The following is a 20,000-nucleotide window of genomic DNA, read 5'->3' on the forward strand; positions in this document are numbered from 1 at the left end:
AGGTTGGGTTTATGCAGGCATTGCAAGGCTGAACAGTGGAAAAGCAATCCAGGTAATTTACCATACCAACAGAATAAAAGAGAAAAATCATATGATCACCTAAACAGATGCAGAAAAAAATCTGATAAAACTCAATATCCATCCATGATAAAAACTCTCCACAAACTAGGATTAGAAGGGTAATTCCTTAATCTGCTAAAATGTTTGTTAAAAAAAACCCAACAAGACAATGGTGAAACCCCTCCAAATAATGGTGAAATGTTGAGAGATTTCCCTTTGAAATCAGAAACAAGATAAGGGTGCCAATATTACAATTCTATTCAACATTGTACTGGAGGTCCTAGCCAGCTAGGTAACACAAAAGAAATATAAGGTATAAGGATTGGAAAGGTGAAGTACTGGTGAAGGATTGGAGAGGAGGAAATCAACTGTTACTATTCACAAACGATATAATTGTATGTAGAAGATCTAAAAGAATATACAATAGTTAAGACAGTGCGATACTGGCATAAGGTAGATAAACAGACCAATGGAACAGAAGACAGAGCCCAGAAATAAACTAATGCTATATGGCCACTTGATTTACGACAAAGGTGGCAATGTAGAGCAACATCTTTTCAACAAGTGGTGCTGAGACAGTTGGATACTCATGGAAAAAAAAGAAACCCGATTTCTACCACACAAACAAAAATCAATTCCAAGTGAACTGTAGGTATAAATGTGACAGGAAAAACAATAAGGCTTCTAGAAGGTAATAGAGATTTATCTTCATTACACATTCACAAATGGTGATATCCAAATGGCCAACAAACACACAAAAAAGGCACTCAATCTCATTAGTAATCAGGGAAATGCAAATTAAAACTACATTAAGATAATGGTATATAACAGCTAAAACTAACTAGATGACAATAACCTGTCAGAGCAATGGGAACTTTCATATACTGCTAGAATAGATTTTGTACAATCCCTTTGGAAAATAGTTTGGCATTTCATTATCTATTAAACACATGCATACTTGATGACCTAAAAATTCCACTCTTAGGTGGATACTTAACAGAAATTCATCTACATGTCCAGCTAGAGACATAGGCAAGAAAGTTCACAGCAACTTTATCCATAACAACTTTAATGTCCATTAATTGTAGAATGGATAAACTCTGGTATATGCATTCACTGGAATATTACATGGCAAAGAAGATGATTGGACTACAACTACATGCAATGATATGGATGAAGCTCATAAATACTATGTTGAGTGAAAGAAACCAGACACAGAAGAACATAATATGATTTCATTTATATAAATGCAAAAAAACCAAAACGAAACAGGGAACGGATGCATGCTTAATTGTTAAAATCATAAAGAAAATCAAGGAAATGAGTATCATAAAACTCAGGACAGTGGTTACCTTTGGCAGGTATGGAGGGTGAAGTGACTGGGAGAGGGCATAAGGGGAACTTCTGGGGTGCTGGCAATGTTCTATTTCTCTACCTAAATGGAAGTTACATGGGTGTTTGATTTGTGATAATTTATGCTTTGGTTCACTTTTCTCTGTGTTATATTTCACAATAAAAATCATATAAAAATGCAAGAATTCCTCTATTCAGAGGTCATTCAGGAACTCTGAAGATCAGTAACGAAAATCACTGCCATAAAGAACTTTGGTGCATGTTTCAGGAGTTAAGTTATCCTATTTAGAATTTTTTGTGCCTCATCTTAGAAGAGATGTCATAAATGCAAATAAAGGTCACTCCATTTAAAATCCTACTTGTTGTGGATTCACCCTTTGTTTCGCTGCATGTGGTCTGCTCTCCACTGGGATCCAGGTTATTAAGGGCCAAGTGTTCCAGGACTTGGAAGGAACACGTTCGTTGAGCTGGCCCTTCTCAATGTGATATTCATCGAGGTTTCACTTTTTGTGGGAATTATAGGTATCTCAATGGACCAGGGTTTATGTTAAACATTCATTCCTCTTAGGTAGCATGAAATAAATTTCAGGGCACTTTGCTTGGGCTTTGCTCTTGTAAGGGATGAGGTAAGAAACCCTTCACCAAGGTCATCTACATCACACTTATTCTACCCAACAGTATCACACAGTTTTTTCCCCCACATATATCCTAACTCTTAATTAGCCTGATTATACCATGAAGCAGCATTGGCTTAAAAATTTTTGCATCTTATAGCACACAGTAATGAATTAGGTACACAATAGGCTCTCAACAAATGCTTTTACTGCCTATATGTATTTCATTACTGTATACATATTTGAAATGATATAATCAGTAATTTTTCCACTGGTAGCTAATTTTGGTTTACATCAAGCTTTTCATCACCCAGGAGAAAAGGCTTTGGTTATTCTGTTGACAGTTGCAAAACTGATAAATTTTGCCTCCTCAGAATTGGCAAGAAGCATGTCCATACCTCAATTTGGATAAGACTGAAGAATTCAGTTAACTACATTTACATTTAAAGCATGCTAGTAGTGTTAGGTTGAGCTCTCTGGGAGTCAAGAAAAAATTAATAGATCTGTCTCATTCCAAAAAGATTCCGAGGAAGATGTTACTTATATAGCATTTTTGGCAAGAAAGCTATGATTTTTACAATTGCAAACAAATATGGTAGTTGATGTTTTAATGCTGTTCTACTAACATCTAGAAACGGTGTGAGAAGCTCAAAGAGGAGAGTTGCTGACCTCTCAAACTTGTGGAGCTTTCTCCACAGAGCACTCAGCAACTTACTCCTCCTCTTTGTCTCATTTCTTCACTTAGTCCATTTGAAATAGCCAATAGCTTCCCTTAGGAAGAGGACAATGGTTAGAAGCAGCAGGTAAACAGGAGTTGGGCTCAGTGGTTCTAGAGCTAGGCTGGATATTTAATGCTGAATATCCCTTAAAATCTGGAGATCTGGCATACAAATCAAGTCCTCTTCACTGTTGCCTGAATTTTCTCAGAACTATTAAATAGTTCTTTTGTGTTAGTCAAATAACTCCTGGAATAGCTTCACTCTTTCACAGAGCCTGTGTTAGAAAGAAAGCGGTTATTCAGAAAGGAGGTGACTTCATTGGGCTTGGAATACTTATGGCAACCTTTTCTCTTACCATTCCCAAGTCTTATCTTTGAATTGCACATTATGCAAAAAAACCCTTTTCTTCTGGTAGCTAGGTCTGCAAGGTGGCTTATAAAGGCCTATCTGGCCCGCTGACTGAAAACAGTTGTGGAACACTGTCCTAGGAGGTCCCCCTAATTTCACCAAGCCCCATTCTCTGGAAACAAAGTCAATCTGTAGATAAATGAGAAGTCTTAAGAACAATTGTTGGGTAGGGTAAGGAAGGGCACAGCATCCAGTAACGAAGGGAAAGAGAACCTAGGTTGCAACTCAGTTTTAGTATTTACTAGCTGCATGCACTCGGGCAATTTAGTGTCTCTGAGCCTCAGTTTTTTCATCTGTAAAATGGAGATTACTTGCTTGAGGTCTAGCATTAAGTAAGCACCGAGCCCAGAACGAAGCAGGCGATGAGAAAATGACAGTTATTTGCTCTAATGGTTACAGGCAACCAATCAGCTTTGAGTCACTTTAGTGACCTGGCAAGAAAGGGGAGTGGAGGGGCAGCAGTAGGAGCTCATTCAGGGAAAGGATGGCGCTGGTTCGTTGTCAGGTCCAGCAGCACCGCCCATGCCTCCTGCTCCAAGGCGTCTTCCAGAGGCCCAGACCACAGCGGAGGACACGACCCAGGGTACTAGGACACCTCGGGAACGCTCGTGGTTTGGCTCCCGGTCCAGCCCGGTGCGGCCTGGGCCAATCCGGGGATAGCTCAAACTCACCTGCTCGGCAGGTGCTTCCCGGTCGGGGCTTGAGCGCCGAGGCGGGGCTGGCGGCGTGGGCGGGAGCTGCGACTAAGTAGCTCCCCGCGCAGGGCACCGCCGCCCAGTCGCCGCGGTGGCTGCCGGGATGCGCCGCAGCGAATGGTCGCGCCGGGCGCCGCTCTGAGTGACCTTTCACCCGCGCCCAGCGGTCTCAGGCGGCGGCACAAGGCGGAAGCCATGGCGGAGGCGGCGGCTGCCTCTGGCGCGGGCGCGGGCTCCGTCTCCTGCTCCGGCTCCGGCTCTGCAGCGGACCGGTTCCGGAACCGGGACCCGGAGCAGGAGCGCGCCGGGCGGAGGCTCCGGGTTCTCTCGGGCCATCTGCGGGGCCGGCCCCGGGAGGCTGTGAGTACCAATGAGTGCAAAGCGCGGAGAGCCGCGTCGGCGGCCACGGCGGCGCCCACTGCCACTCCTGCCGCGCACGAGTCGGGCACAATCCCCAAGAAGCGGTGAGTAGCGGCTCTGTGGAGCGAGCTGGAGGCGAGGGACCAGGCCAGGCCTGTGCTGCGGGAGGGCACAGGCGAGGTGGGAAGAGAGGTGTCACGGGTGCGCGGAAGGCATCCTGGTCCCTGAAAGTGGGGACCCAGATCTCTTTCAGGAGAGAAGACCCTGACTCTGTCAGGAAGGAGGCGGGATGGAATGGTGGATTTGGGTCACTATTTGAGAGTAACAGACCTGAAGAACTCTTAGTGGGGAAGGCTTTATGGGGACCCCTTCTCTTGGATTCTTAATGCTAGGAATTCATTTTCTATCTTGAATTAATACTCTCGGGGCTAAGGTCTTGGAATGGATAAAAGGATAGAATTGTGATTCTCCGAGGAGATCTAAATTTGCACTACATGATCATAGAGATCTCTTCTAATTCGCATAAGCCTGGGAACGGGCAGAAGTGGTGGTACCTGGAAGAAGGTGCTGACTGGTTTCTGTGGGGCGCATTTCCACTTGCTTAGAAGCATCATCTTTGACTTTGAGGGAGGAAACCGATGGGTGGGTAAGAAGCCATAAAATGCACACTTTAGTTAGTGAGTTAGAATGTGGTGGCAGCTACTGAGCTGTGGTGTAACCGGATTCTGAAAGAACCTTGCCTGTGGGTGAGGATGTTTGTAAGAGATTTTGACTAACGATTTTTGGGAGAGATCTTAAGCTCTGATGGAAGCTACTAGGAGAAGCTGTTTTCTGAGATGTGGCTTCATCAGCGTGGATAAACTTTGAGAGGGAAAAAAAAGTGTTGCTGATGTTTAATGTGTACTTTCAATGTGCCAGAGATTGTGCTAAGTCTATTATTTGTTTTACTCCTCGCAAACTAGGAGGTAGGTGCAGTTATTTCTCATTTTACAGGTAAAGAAATAAAAAAGATTTAGAAGCCTGCTGCAGGCTTGGCAGGTTATACTATGTGGCTGATTAGAATTTGAAAGCACATCAGATTGACCATAGGGCTAAGTTCTTAAATTGTACTGTTTCTGATGAATTCATTCGTTAATTTAACATTCATGAGTCCCTCCTCTACTAAGGACACACTGTGCTGGGAATACGAAGATTTAAAAGCGAAGTATTTTCTGGAGCTGGCCAGTGGTGTAGTGGAGTTTGCGTGCTCCGCTTTGGCTGTCAGGAGTTCGCAGGTTCTGATCCAGGCGCAGACCTACACACTGCTTTTCAAGCCATGCTGAGGTGGCATCCCACATACAAAGTAGAGGAAGATTGGCATGGATTTTGGCTCAGGGACAATCTTCCTCAAACATAAAGGGGAAGATTGGCAGTAGATGTTAGCGCAGGGCCAATTTCCTGACCAAAAAAAATTATTTACTTTTAAGGAACTAATAGCTTAGTAAGATAAACTTATAATAAAATAAGATACGACAAGAAACTTAGCTGATAACCATAGTAAACGGTCACTTAACCCAGTTTTGGGTATGCGTTTGTTAGGCTGAAGGCTTTCCAGGGTAAGGATTGTCTGAGTACATCTTGAAGTTTGTGTTGGAAGAAACCTGCCAAAGGAGAAAAAGTGTTCTTGGCAGAAAAATGTTCACAGGTAAAGTAGTGAGAGACAGATTATGGAACTGTTGGCAGTTAAGTGTGGCAGGAAGTGAGGATGACAGGGCTGGAGAGGCCAGTCTTGTTTTCAGGATTTTACATGGGGCAAAACATGATTGCATTTGCCTTTTAGAAAGTCACACGGGGGGCTGACTGGAAGAAGGTTAAGCAGTTTAGCATATAATGGCGGGGAGCATAGACCTGAGTTTGAATATCCACTACGCAGTTCCAGCTGCATGACCTTGGGCAAGTCACTTAACCTCTCTCAGAGCTTCAATCCCCTCATTTGTGAAAATGAGGACAGTAATTCCTGCTTTGCAGTCTTGCTGTGAGATTTGAAAAATAGAGTTAAACAATCAAGTGCATAGTGCAGTGCCAGTTACATAACCCTTCAACAAATGGTACATGCAATTGTCATTGAGTCCAGAGACAGGGAGACCAATTAGGAGACGGTTATCCTGATGCGAAATGCTGTGATTCTGAACTAAGGCATAATATTGGGAGTAGGCAACTTATTTAAAAAAATATTAGGAGGTTAATTTTCCATAACTTGGTTACTAAGTGGTGGGGAAGGGAGGTATTAAGGATCACATCTTGGCTTCTGGCTTCACTTGATGTTATATTAGCTGTCGTTGGATTTAAAACTTTTAACTTTAAACTTTTCCAAACAACTTCATGCACATTTATATCTGTTCATTGGTGTGCATCTGTGTGATTGTACATGTATATGTGCGTTTACATTCTTAGAAGTAAGTAGATAGGGCAATGTTCCTTTTGGTTAGATTTAGCAGCCTTGGTTTACAACATTCAGAGAAAAATAATGTTTGTAAGGCACACTGGGGTAATGGATGAGGCTTCCCATGGTTGAAGGTGACTGGTTTAGGTGGGGCTTTGTGGCTACTCCGTAGAATGAAAGCACAACTGTAACCCATTGATGGCATAGATTATAATGGGTAGCAAGCTCTGGTGTTTGGTTCAGGTTTAGGTGTGGCTAGTGGTAAAATCTAGTCCTGTACAAGTGGTTTTTTTGTTTTTTTTTTTGCCAAGTAGCAACATTTTTTTAATAAACAATCTTTTAATAAAAGATCTGCTTTGAAAAATAAGTCACAAAATTTAAGGTCTAATGTGTAGCCTAAAAATCCATATCAGCTCATCTATGTTCAACAATGGATTTTTTAAAAAAATTTTTATTGAGTTTATGATAGCTTACAACCTTGTGAAATTTCAGTTGCTGTACAACTGTTTTGAAGTTTGAATCAAAATATGAGGGAACACAAAAAGTTGTGTTAGATGGAACATCAAAAACTTCCTCAGTGAGTGATCTACAAAATATATTGTTCATGGGAACCCAGATCTCCCTTTTACTTCCTCCTGCTTAGCTGGACCTGATTTGCCAGCTGCAGAGCTGAGCCTAAAGGAAAGACAAATGATGGAGCAAGAAGGAGTCAGCGTGTGTATCTAACAAAGTGTGAGTGTGACTGTATGTCAGTTATTTTGGAATTGTTTGGTGATGTGTGTTGTTTGTATAACTCCTTTTTGCTGTTTACCTTGGATAATGTCACTGGTTATAATTCTTTTATTTCATGGCTTGTTATCATCATGGAATTGGAGGAGTGACTTCATGACACTCCGTGTTTTCATTCCTCTAACAGAATAGTTGTGCATGTTAATTTACTCAACATTTATAGAGTAGTTGCTTTATGACAGGTTTTGTCCTAGGCACTGGGAGTAAAGAGATGAATAATAGTCCTTGGCCTCAAAGAATTCACAGTCTAATAAGGGAGATACACAGTCCAGCACAGTTTGAGTAGAGCCGTTGTAGATACAGGTACAGATGTAGCACAAGGGAAAGCGAGGGATAAACTCTAATATAGGGGGTCAGGGGAAGCTTTCTGGAGGCGGTTTTAAAATATGGATCATGGTGTGGCAGGTTGATTGGATGGTGAGGAGAGTTTGCATTCAGACACAGGGAATAGCATATGGCAAAGCAAGGGGGCGTGAAAGTGCCTATTGAATTTAGACAACTAAACACTTCAGTATTGGTAGAGGTGGGGGTAAAGTGAAGAGAGGAAGGCACTGGCAGGTCACAGAGGTCTTTGGCCTGTAGGTCGTCAGTCCATTCATTCATTCATTTGTTCATTCACTCATTCATGTGTACATGTTTGAATGCTTACTATGCAATATATAACAATGAACAAAAACTCTGCCCTTATAGACTTCTATTCTAATTGGAGTGGAGATAGTGAACAAACAAGTAATATAGTATGTCAGATAGTGATAAATGTAGTGAGGAAGAATGAAGCAGCTGAGGCGACAAAGTGATGGAGAACCCTTGAAGGCAACAAGCTGGGCAGGGACATGACCAGATTGGGTTTTGGTTTGAGAGAGGTCACTGCACCTGCAATGTTAAGAAAGGATTGGAGAAGGATGAGGATGGACATAGGGAGATCAGTTAGGGGAGGTTGTTGTAGCAGGACAGGTAAGGAATAATGAAGGATTAAACCAAGATGATGTCAGTGAGAATAGAGAGGAAAGGATGGATTTGAGTTTTGGAAGTTAGTGCATTAGGTAATACTTAAAATTATGTTACTAAATGCCGTGGGAGTTTGGAGACAATGAAAATACAAAAAGGGTGACAGAGTCCTGAGGAATGTGGACATGTAAGAGGGCTGACCGACCACTACCTGTTGTACTTGTCATACGGTCTCCTGTGAGTTGGTTCTAATTACTTCTATCCAGGAACATATATCCTCATTATGTGAAGTTGTTGAGCAGAGTTTTGAGGGTGATGGTTTACTTTTGGACCCTCCGTTTTTCTTTTCTTTTTTTGTGAGGAAGATTGGCTTTGAACTAACATCTGTTGCCAATCTTCCTCTTTTTGCTTGAGGAAGATTGTCCCTGAGCTAACATCTGTGCCAGCCTTCCTCCATTTTGTATGTGGGACCCCACCACAGCGTGGCTTGATGAGCGGTGTGTAGGTCTGTGCCCTAGATACAAACCTGGGTTGTGGAAGCAGACGTGGGAACTTAACCACTATGCCACTGGGCTGGCCCTGCTCCGTTTTTCTTTAAGAGCATATTACTCCATGAATAGTTTCTTTTTGGTCTTACTTCTAAATGCAGTTTTAGATTCCTAAAAATCATAGTAAATGTTAGTTATATATGTGACATTTTTATGCCTTGGTTTTGGATTTTTTCAGTTTTTTTTTAAAGCTATTATGTTATGAAAAAGAGAAGGAAAAAACCCCATGTTGACATCTGTCCCTCCATACTGATAACTGCTTTCCCAGTTGTGAATTTTGGCTCTAGCCTCATTGTGGTTTGCATTAGTCAGAACTGTTCTATGGCAGTTTTCACAGAGGTTATAAACTCTTCTGGTTCAGATCAAAGGAATATCTGAGTAAGAATGCTACTTATTGTTTAATTTACTTGCTTATACTGTCTTTTATAGACACCATTCTTTAAAAAATAATGTATTATTTAACATCTGCCAGAAGCCTTGGTAAATGTTTTCCAGGAGGAAACAAGCTGAGTTAACCTCTGTGTTTCCCAGGAGGGCATCCTGAATCCTGTAAGAGCTGACGCATTTCTGCAACAAAGCTATTTGCATAAGTGACCTGACTTATGACTTAGCATCATTTGGCAAAATTAGAGCTTATTTTAGTAGTTATGCTGAATGAAATACTTAGCCTACTTTGAGTTCCTAGCTAGGAATTATAGTGATAGTAGTAATGGGAGTTTTAATTTAACTCCTAATGTGCCAGACAGTGTGCTGAGGCTTTGTGTACATTATTTCATTTAATTCTCACAACAGCTCTGAAAAGTAGGTGATGTTGTATGTATGGTACAGGTGAGGAAGTGGAGGCTCAGAGAACTTAATCTGTGTTAAGGTCATGCAACTACGAAATCAAAGAGACAGCATTTCACCTCTGACCTGTCTTCAGGCACAGAGCCTGTATTCCTTCCCCTGTGCAGTATATTGCACTTGATGTTGTTCTCTGAGGGGGGAATTATTTACTCCATATTCATCAAGTTACTTTTCTTTGTCATAAGGTAGATCAGGGTCAAATACAATGTTGTATAGTTAAGAAGACATTTGTTTATAATGTGCTTACTGAATAAATTAGAAAATATGTGATCCTGTCAAAATGAACTTCACAATTTAAGAAAATATAATTCATGATTTAAAAAGTTAGACCAGCCTATTTCCATTTGTGAGTGAATTTTGCTGTTTGACTTGTGGGAGAAGACAGTGTCGAGAATAAAAGGGAAAGAGGAGGAGCATGTGGAAGACCCAGGATCAGAGGAGAAAGAAGGAAAGAGAAGAGGTCATGGAAGATTTACTGCTTGGCTGTAAGTTAACTGTCTTTGGGCTGTGAATGAACAAGAAGCCCTGAAGACTTAATCTCCGTGGTTATTTGGTATCATACTTCTCTTAGATTGCAAGTGTAATTTTGAGATGAACCGCACTTTCTGCAAAGAGACTTTTTTATGTCAGGAAGTTACTTACTATAGAACCATCTACCCTCTGGTCACTTAATAAAAATATCTAGGAATAAATTAAGTGAGCTGTTTTTAGACTGCAGAGAAATGGAGTGCTGTTGTAGTCAGATGAGCTACTGTATGGAACACTTTAAAAGTAAGTGCTAAGGAAGTATTAGTCCTTTGAGTTTTATTTTCTTATTATTCAGAAAATAACTTCTCCTGTTCAACAGATTAGTGTGTTAGTTTCAATGCCAAACCAAATCAAAGGATCCTGAGTAGAGTTTACTCCTCTGACATAGAGTAGTAATCCCCCTCTGCCTATTAGTACTCTTTTATTTGTTGAGCTTTAGGGGTAATATTTAATATATCACTCTCCCACATCTGAGTTCAGAATCAGTTGAGAAGTAAGACACTCAGTATAGATAGATGGAGGTAAAAATGTCGGCTTTATTACTGATAGAGCTGGTTGGAAATACGGCTTAGATCTGGACTACCTGATGTTTTCCCTGACTTAGATTCAGTCATAGGCAGTGCTGGACTACAGAAGGCCTCCTCTGCAAGGGCAGAGCCAGCTCCAGTAAGCCTCATACATGGCCCTGAGAGACTGGAGTATAACCTCTCTCTAGCAGATGGACTCTAAAGAGAGAGAAAGGGCTGACCCCAGCTGCTTGGTACTCTAAGACTTCACTAACTCAAAATAGTTCTCAGGAGTAAATCACTCCTCCCATAAGAAGGAGTGAGTGTGAGGGTTGGGGACAGGCCAGGGCTGTTACTCTTACTCAAGTCCCTCCACACTGGAAACTAGAGGCTGGGGAATGAAGGTATTGCTGGAATGTTTGGAATGTTTTTGGAGAAATTAAAGGAAAGGGCTGAAAACTTTATGGTAGGTAAACAATCTCCCACCTGCATCATTTGCATGTGTTATCCCATTGTCTTTTGAGTACATTATAGTTTCCTTGGTATGGCAGTTAAGGTCCTTCAGGAGGATCTATTTTTCTAGGTTCATCTCTTATTTCCTTGATACTCTAGCTACTGACCAGAATTACTGCTATCCCTGGAACATGCCTTGGGATGGGACGGGGATTAAAAGCTAACTTTTGCTATTTATAAATGTTTGTATATATGTTTACTTTTTTTTGCTAAATTTTATTGAATATTACATAATTTATTCTAAATGTGCAGATCATAAGTTTGCAGCTTAATTACTTCTCACAAAGTGAACACATCTATCTTATCAGTGTTTAGATTAATAAACAGCATTACCAGTACCCCAGAGGCTCTCTTCATGCTCCTTTCCAATGCCTCCTCCCACCAGGATAACCACTACTTTGACTTCTAACACCGTAGTTTGCATTTGCTTGTTTTGAACTTTCTGTAAATGGAATCATACAGTGTATACTCTTTTGTGTCTGGCTTCTTTCCCTTAGTATTAGGTTTTGATATTAATCCTTGTTCTTGCGTCTAGTTGTATTTTGTTCATCCTCATTGCTGAATATTGGGTGGATATACATTGCAATTTATCACTTTTGTTATTGATGGGCATTTTGGTGGTTGCTAGTTTTAGGTTTGAATAGTTATTTATTTTAATATAAAGAACCTATCAAACCAGTGTTTTTACAGATATTACTGCATATAAATAGGCTAAAATAATTAAAATACTGTGTAGTGTTTAATATGTTCAATTTTCTGAAGTACAGCAGTTGTCTGAGGAAATAAAATGCTCCTAGGTACTAAGTCATTCTTATAGACATATTAAATTGAATTTGTAAACACAATGACCTTGAAGTCTTTACAGTGTTCAAATGTTATTTATGAACTTGTAAGATTTCAGTTTAAAATCACAAGTCTAAGTCTATTGCTCAGTTACACATTTTCAATTTCTTACAAGTCAGTTGTTCTTACAGACCAGATTCTCTTAAATTTTGTAAGTATTTAGATCCACTTTTGCATAGCTTTCTTAAGATGAAAACGTTAACATCCAACTTCGATTCTCTTCTCTTCTCTTAAGCGAGAGAATTTATGTATTTGATTTATGTATTTAATTCTAGATCTTTCTGTAGTTGAAATATGCTTGCTTACTCATTAAGGAAGGCTGTTACCATTCCAGGTAACTGTAGTTACTTTTAATGAGGGAGTTCTGCCTCTCCAGTGAGATTTGGAGCTGTAAGTATAATCTTATTACTCACTAAGAGCACTGTTGTATTCCATGTAATATTTGACCTTGCCAGCTTATCTGAAGTTACTAACCAGAGGTGTGGGCCAGGATGCTCACCAGATTCTTGTTGGCAACTTCCCTGGGACTCTCCAAACTCTATTTATAGTTGGCATGTCAGCCACCTCATATCATCAAGTGAGAAATATTCGCATATCCGAGGACCTTGTAATCAAGTAATATGAATTATTTAATTTGTTATATTCACAGTTAGTGACTCCCACTCAGATTGATAATTTGATTGGATTTTGCATTTCTTCTAAACATGTTTGAACCTTACAGGAATCCAGCATTACGGTTATTGAAATGACACCCATTTGAATTCTATTCTGCTGTCAACTCAAATTTTGTAAATCAGTACTGTCCACTAGAGCTTTCCGTGTTGATGGAAATGTTCTGTAATCTCCATTGTCCATTATGGTAGCCACTAACTGCAGGCGGCCATTAAGCACTTGAATATGGCTAGTGTGACAGAGGAGCTGAATTTTAAATTTTATTTATTTATTTAAATTTAAATAGGCACATGTGGCTAGTGATACCATGTTGGTCAGCACAGCTGTAGATTGAAACCTAACTCATTATCTATCCTTTCTGTTCCCAAATGAAATTTTCTGGGTTTTCTCACTTCTCTTGTTATTTGCACCAGTCCTAGAGTCACATCCTTCAACACTTACTCTTGAGCTTTTTCTTTTAAGATTTAACTCTCTTTTGAATTAATTTATTCAAATTAATAATTAATTCTGCAGTCACTGTGCTGCTCTTATACATGTTTCTCATTGATCCTCACAACCACCCATTTTACAGAACAGGATCTAAAGTTCATAGACACTTGCCAGAAAATAGTCACTTGCTAGCTGCTAAGTGGTAGTGTTTAGATTTGAATCCAGGTCTTTCATCTCAAGTCTAGAACTTTTTCCTTGATATGATATTGTTATCACTAAGTCCTGTTCATTTTTTCCTCACAGTCTTTCTCACATCCATTTTGTGCATTAAACAAGTATTTATCGGTCACTTGTGTTCTAGGTGCTTGGGCTACATCAGTGAACAAAATGGACAGAGATCTCTGCTTTCATGGAGCTTACATTCTAGTGGGTGAAATGGATAATTAACCAGATGTAAGAAATAAGTATAAATTATTAAGTGTGTTAGGAGATGATAAGTGCTATGGAAGAAGAAAAAGTGGAGCAGAGTAAGGAGGTAGGGTTCAAATTTTAAATAGGAAGTCACTGGAGAACATGACATTTGAGCAAATATTTGAAGGAGATGAGAGAATTTCCTTATGTGGATATTTAGTTGAATGAGTGTTCCAGGCAAAGGAATAGTGTGTGCAAATACCCTAATGGGAGGCACACCTGTGGTGTATTAGGAGAGTAACAAAGAGATGAGTGTAGCTGGAGTCAGTTCATAACCCTCCACCCCCAACCACTGTTTAAAGTCTAGCTTCTAAACCTCAGCTTCTGATTTACCTGTCTCTTCTGTCTTAGGCAAGGTCTCTTATTCATGCCACATTTTCTAGCTTCCATTCTCTGGAAGACGTTGGCTTGTTTGATACCAGACTTCAGGGTCACTTGTTTTGGACATGTTTTCTTTTTATTTTTGAGAATTGGGGGGAGGGTATGTTGGACCATTGCCTGTCTTCTCTTCCCCATGATTTTCTCATGTTATGAACAGGAACTCTAAAATCATACTGTTAAGTATCATGTGATGTAATATCTAGGCTTGGAGCCTTTAATTCATTTAAATCAGCTAGATAGTCTCTTGCCATCTCCTCACCTGTTTGAAACTTCATCTACCCAAGTTTGTTGGCAATTTATTTAGTGTTTTCTATGTGCTGAGCACTGGGGAGGATTAGTACATAGTTTCTGCATTCTGGGATTTGCAGGTCTGCTAAGGAAGGCTAGTGTGTCTTCTGTTACTGCAAGGCGCTAAGTGCTGTAGCAGAGCTATGAGAGGGGAATGGTGACTGGCATCGCAATGGAAGGGCAACTTGATTTCAAAGAAACAGATTAGAAGGGTTGAGAGAGTACTAGTCTATGTCAAGATGTTTTACAAGAATTCTTAAATCTGAAGGTGAAAACATTGATGAGAGAATTTGGATGAGAATAGAATCAGGAGAATTAGGGTAGGAGAATGGACAAATATAATAAAGTTTATAAAACTGGTATGGCAGTTGGCTTTAGGAATGATAGGGGCCTTCAGCTTTGTGGATAGCTTTGAGAAGTCTTATTCTGATAGCAGCAGAGCTTCTGGCAGTTATTTACCAATTATAAAAAAATGGCAGGATAAAGAATTTATTCTGAAATGTTATACATTTTTGTTGCAGAAAAAATAGAAAATAATAGATAATCAAAATGAAGATAAACATCCAAACTAATTAAGAATAACAACTATAGCATCTTGGCATCTTTCAGATATGACATGTGTATCTGAAGTCGTGCTGTAATAATGTCTTGAAACTACCATTTTTCACTATTTTGTGAATAACTTTCCGTGTCAAGAAATATTAGTGTGCAACATCATCATCTTCCGTGACTGCGCAAGTATTGTATTTATGTAGGTACTACAATTTAACCAGTACAGTGTTAGATTTAATTGTTTCCAACTTTTCCCTGTTATAAAGAATACTACGGTAAGCTTTTTACAATTAAATCCTTAAAAATTTCCCTAAAGCATATTTTTAAAAAGGGCTTTAATGGGTCAAAGAGCACTAGAATACATCATTCATTCATGGTCAGTGGGCAGAAGCAGACATAAAGGACAACTGCTTGTTTGGACTTAATTTTGACCAAGAATAAAGAATTGGAAATGATTGGAATCCTAGGAGAAAGACTGCCATTGTCTTTGAGCACATTTATATCTTGTACTTTAAGAAAACAGCTTTCCAAAAATTCAAATAAAAGGAAGTTAGATGTTTTGGCCTGAGTTGCTAAGGGGAAACCAAAACATGACCACAGGGACCTTAGGAAACAGTGTTTAAACAGGGCTTGCGTAGGCCCCTGTGGAGATGAAGAGAGAGAGCTGAGGCTACTGGTTGAAATGTGCCAATTTAAACCACTTACCGTTATCAGTAAACAACGTACCCTTAGTCAGATGGCTCATACTTACTGTCTGGGCAGATCCCTCCATGTGAGGTGATACACTTTAAAGATTATACTGTCAGCAGTTTTCTTTTCCTCCAAACATATTATTTAAAAAAAAGTTAAGCATATTGCAAAGTTGAATTTTATAATAAACATTCATATACCAACCACCTAGATTCTACCATTAACATTTTACTTTCTTTTCTTATCACATATCTATCTATTAATCTGTCCTTTTCTCCATCTAGTCTTAGTCTATCTTATTTTTGATGAATTTTAAAGAAAATCGGTAGCTTCATTTTTGAAGTAAAATTTCCAGTGTTAGCTTTCATCATTATTGGGGGAACTTTTAAGTTAATATCTCTAACTGTTCAATCTCTATTTTCATGTTTTTAATTATTGGACATTTCTAGCTTAATGTCTTGGTGTTTTGACATAGTGGTAATCTTCATTTGGAGTAAAATTAAAAAATATAATTTTGAAGTAAAAGGTTCTACTTTTGTTCTTGTATATCATTCTTGATTTCCAGATAGTATTTTGTCTGCTTTGTCTTCACAAAGTATTTGTAGCTTCACAGCATAACGATTAAACTGCTAGTCTGATTTTGGTTTTATTTTCAAGTTCTTACCTGCCATCTGCTATTATTTTCAGAAAGTACATTCAACTCCCTGCCTTCAAATTTTATAAAGTGCTAACCTTTTTTAGAAAGGTATTCTTCTTTTTTAGTATGTGTATTAATTAGGACTTTTGGTTACAAGTATTAATTAATTTGAACTAGGTTAAAGCAGAAAAGGAGAGTTTATTACAAGAGTACAGGGGCACCAAAGAACCAAAGGACAGGAATGAAGCTTGCTGTTGGCATAGAATTAGAACCAAGAGCCAGAAAGCCATCAGGTTTCCTGCTAGCAGCGCTTCTGGCTAGTATCTGTTGTGTGTTTCTCTAAGCAGATCAGCCTTTTCTGCTCTTCTGTCCAAGTGGTAAAATATGGCCACCCCGAAAAACTATTAGAAATAATCAACAACTACAGCAAAGTAGCAGGGTATAAAATTAACGTGCATAAATCAGTAGCATTTCTATACACTAACAATGAACTAACAGAAAAAGAACTCAAGAACTCAATCCCATTCACAATTGCAACGAAAAGAATAAAATACCTTGGGATAAACTTAACCAAGGAAGTGAAGGATCTATACAATGAAAACTACAAGACTTTCTTGAAAGAAATTGACGATGACATAAAGAGATGGAAAGACATTCCTTGCACATGGATTGGAAGAATAAACATAGTTAAAATGTCCATACTACCTAAAGCAGTATACAGATTCAATGCTATCCCAATCAGAATCCCAAGAACATTCTTCACAGAAGTTGAACAAACAATCCTAAAATTCATATGGGGCAACAAAAGACCGCGAATTGCTAAAGCAATCCTGAGCAAAAACAAAGCCGGCGGAATCACAATCCCCGATTTCAAAACATACTACAAAGCTACAGTAATCAAAACAGCATGGTACTGGTACAAAAACAGGTCCACAGATCAATGGAACAGAATTGAAAGCCCAGAGATAAAACCACACATCTATGGACAGCTAATCTTCGACAAAGGAGCAGAGGGCCTACAATGGAGAAAAGAAAGTCTCTTCAACAAATGGTGCTGGGAAAACTGGACAGCCACATGCAAAAGATTGAAAATTGACCATTCTTTTTCACCACACACCAAAATTAACTCAAAATGGATCAAAGACCTTAAGATTAGGCCTGAGACAATAAGTCTTTTGGAAGAGAATATAGGCAGTACACTCTTTGACATCAGTTTCAAAAGAATCTTTTCGGACACTGTAACTCCTCAGTTGAGGGAAACAATAGAAAGAATAAACAAATGGGACTTCATCAGACTAAAGAGCTTCTTCAAGGCAAGGGAAAACAGGATTGAAACAAAAAAACAGCTCACTAATTGGGAAAAAATATTTACAAGCCACTTATCTGACAAAGGGTTAATCTCCATAATATACAAAGAACTCGCACTGATTAGCAACAAAAAAACAAACAACCTGATCAAAAAATGGGCAGAGGACATGAACAGACATTTCTCAAAAGAAGATATGAATATGGCCAATAGACACATGAAAAGATGTTCATCATCGCTAATCATCAGGGAAATGCAAATCAAAACTACACTAAGATATCACCTTACACCCATTATATTGGCAAAAACATCCAAAACCAAGAGTGACAAATGTTGGAGAGGATGTGGAGAAAAAGGAACCCTCTTACACTGTTGGTGGGAATGCAAACTGGTACAGCCACTATGGAAAACAGTATGGAGATTTCTCAAAAAGTTAAAAATAGAAATACCCTATGACCCAGCCATCCCATTACTAGGTATCTATCCTAAGAACCTGATATCAGAAATCTCAAGAGTCTGTTGCACCCCTATGTTCATCGCAGCATTATTTACAATAGCCAAGACGTGGAACCAGCCTACATGCCCAGAAACTGATGATTGGATAAAGAAGATGTGGTATATATACACAATGGAGCACTATTCAGCCATAAAAAAAGACAAAATTGGCCCATTCACAACAACGTGGATGGACCTTGAGGGTATTATGTTAAGCGAAATAAGCCAGTCAGAGAAAGACGAACTCTATATGACTCCACTCATAGGTGGAAGTTAGTATATTGATAAGGAGATCTGATCGGTGGTTACCAGGGAAAAGTGGGGGTGGGGGGAGGGCACAGAGGGGGAAGTGGTATACCCACAACATGACTAACAAAAAGGTACAACTGAAATCTCACAAGGTTGTAATCTATCATAACATTAATAAAAAAAAAAAAAATATGGCCACCCCACTCCTCCAGGATATTCAGCCACTAGCGAAGAATAATTGAACCCCCATGTTCCCAAAAGCTGAGTCATGTGTCTGCATTGTTCTAGTCAGCTATTGCCTGGAAAGAAGTGGTGGTGATCTTAGGACAAAAATAGATGCCCAGGCAGCTAAATGAGCTGAACTAACTCTGGCTATCATGCATTGAAAGCTGTCACAGCCAGATCATCTTTTCATCTTTTTTGATGATTCCTTTTCCAGAATCTTGCTCCATGAATTATCCTGTGTATTTTCCTCTTGAGTCTTTTTTGTTTGTTGACTTTTCCTGCTTCTTGAAAGCATGCTCAGATAACTTTTGAAATTGTTTTCTGCCTTTATTACCCTTTTGAAATGACCCTCTTAAAAGCCATCAATAACCTAATTATAAAATCCTTAGTCATCCTTTTGACCAATTCCCAATTCCTGATGGATATTCTTAGCTCTTTCCTTAGCTCCCATGTTATTACACTATCCTGATTTTCTTCCTACCTTTCTGGCCCTGCCTTGGCTGACTTTTCTTCCTTCTGCTTCCTAAATTTACAAATTCTTAAGATTTTAGTCCTTTCTTCCTTAATAATCTCATCTACTTGGACTATATTGGGTTTTACCATTAGTGGGAGACCTTTTAAATTAATATTTCTAACTCAACCTCCATTTTCATATTTTTAATTATTGGGCATTTCTATCTGAATGTCTTGCTGGTTTCTCCAATCTAGCATACATGTATAAGGTCATTATTTTATCCTTCAATCCCAATACTCTACTATTTCTGTTTACTTCCACCATTGTTTAGACATTCAAGCCCAACATCTCAGCCATAAGGCCTTGCAGAGCTCCATTTCCTCTCCCTATACAGTCTGTTGACAAATCAGATAGATTCTATTGTAATTCTCAAGACACCTTTGTTTTTCTCCCATTGACATCAACCTACATGAAATCTTAATTGTGTTACATCTAGTCAGGTCTCCCTTTCTATATTTTCTCTTCTTCAAGTGATTTGCATTCCATTACCAGACCAATCTTTGTTCAGAGAAAGTGTGAGTACTTGCTGCCTGCTGGTGCTGTGCTAAATTCTAACACTGCAAAATTGATTGACAGTTCAGTGGAGATATGTAGACAGATATATGGAAGATATGATGTAGTAAATGCTATAATCAGTATATACAGAAGGAGCCATAAATTCTTCTTGAGGAAGATAGGAAACACGTTATAGGAAAAGTGACTTTTGGACTGGTTCTTGGTGGATAAGTAGGAGTTCTCTACAGAGATAAGGGCATTTCAGACGGGATATATAGCAAAGGCAGGCAGACATAAAAGGGCATGGTGTGTATAAGGAATTATGATAACTTTTAGTGTGGCTGGAAGAATAGGTGTTTTGATTATTGCTCACTATTGATTGTTGAAGTAAAGCTCAATCCCTTTAATTTGGCATTCAAGCCTCTCTGCTGTTTTCCAGGACTT

At 39.2% G+C, this 20,000-nt stretch overlaps 2 protein-coding genes across 4 annotated transcripts in view; one reads left to right on the forward strand and one right to left on the reverse strand.

Moving 5' to 3' along the window:
• Window positions 1-3,957, reverse strand: part of NFE2L2 (NFE2 like bZIP transcription factor 2) — a 137,202-nt gene extending 133,245 nt beyond the window's left edge. The window contains exon 1 of one of the 2 annotated variants that reach the window (XM_070508161.1): window positions 3,826-3,957. The gene's annotated coding sequence lies outside the window, so the exon portion shown is untranslated. The remainder of the gene's footprint in view (window positions 1-3,825) is intronic. The other variant, XM_070508162.1, reaches the window with a different exon arrangement.
• A 9-nt stretch (window positions 3,958-3,966) lies between these two features.
• AGPS (alkylglycerone phosphate synthase) overlaps window positions 3,967-20,000 on the forward strand; it is a 139,433-nt gene continuing 123,399 nt past the window's right edge. The window contains exon 1 of one of the 2 annotated variants that reach the window (XM_014834063.3): window positions 3,967-4,313. In XM_014834063.3, the coding sequence (XP_014689549.3) occupies window positions 3,967-4,313 (347 nt within the window). Of the gene's footprint in view, window positions 4,314-10,965; window positions 11,263-20,000 lie in introns of those variants that run through there. The other variant, XM_070508160.1, reaches the window with a different exon arrangement.

The sequence above is a fragment of the Equus asinus genome, chromosome 4 (assembly GCF_041296235.1).
Source record: "Equus asinus isolate D_3611 breed Donkey chromosome 4, EquAss-T2T_v2, whole genome shotgun sequence".
In the NCBI taxonomy this organism is placed as follows: domain Eukaryota; kingdom Metazoa; phylum Chordata; class Mammalia; order Perissodactyla; family Equidae; genus Equus; species Equus asinus.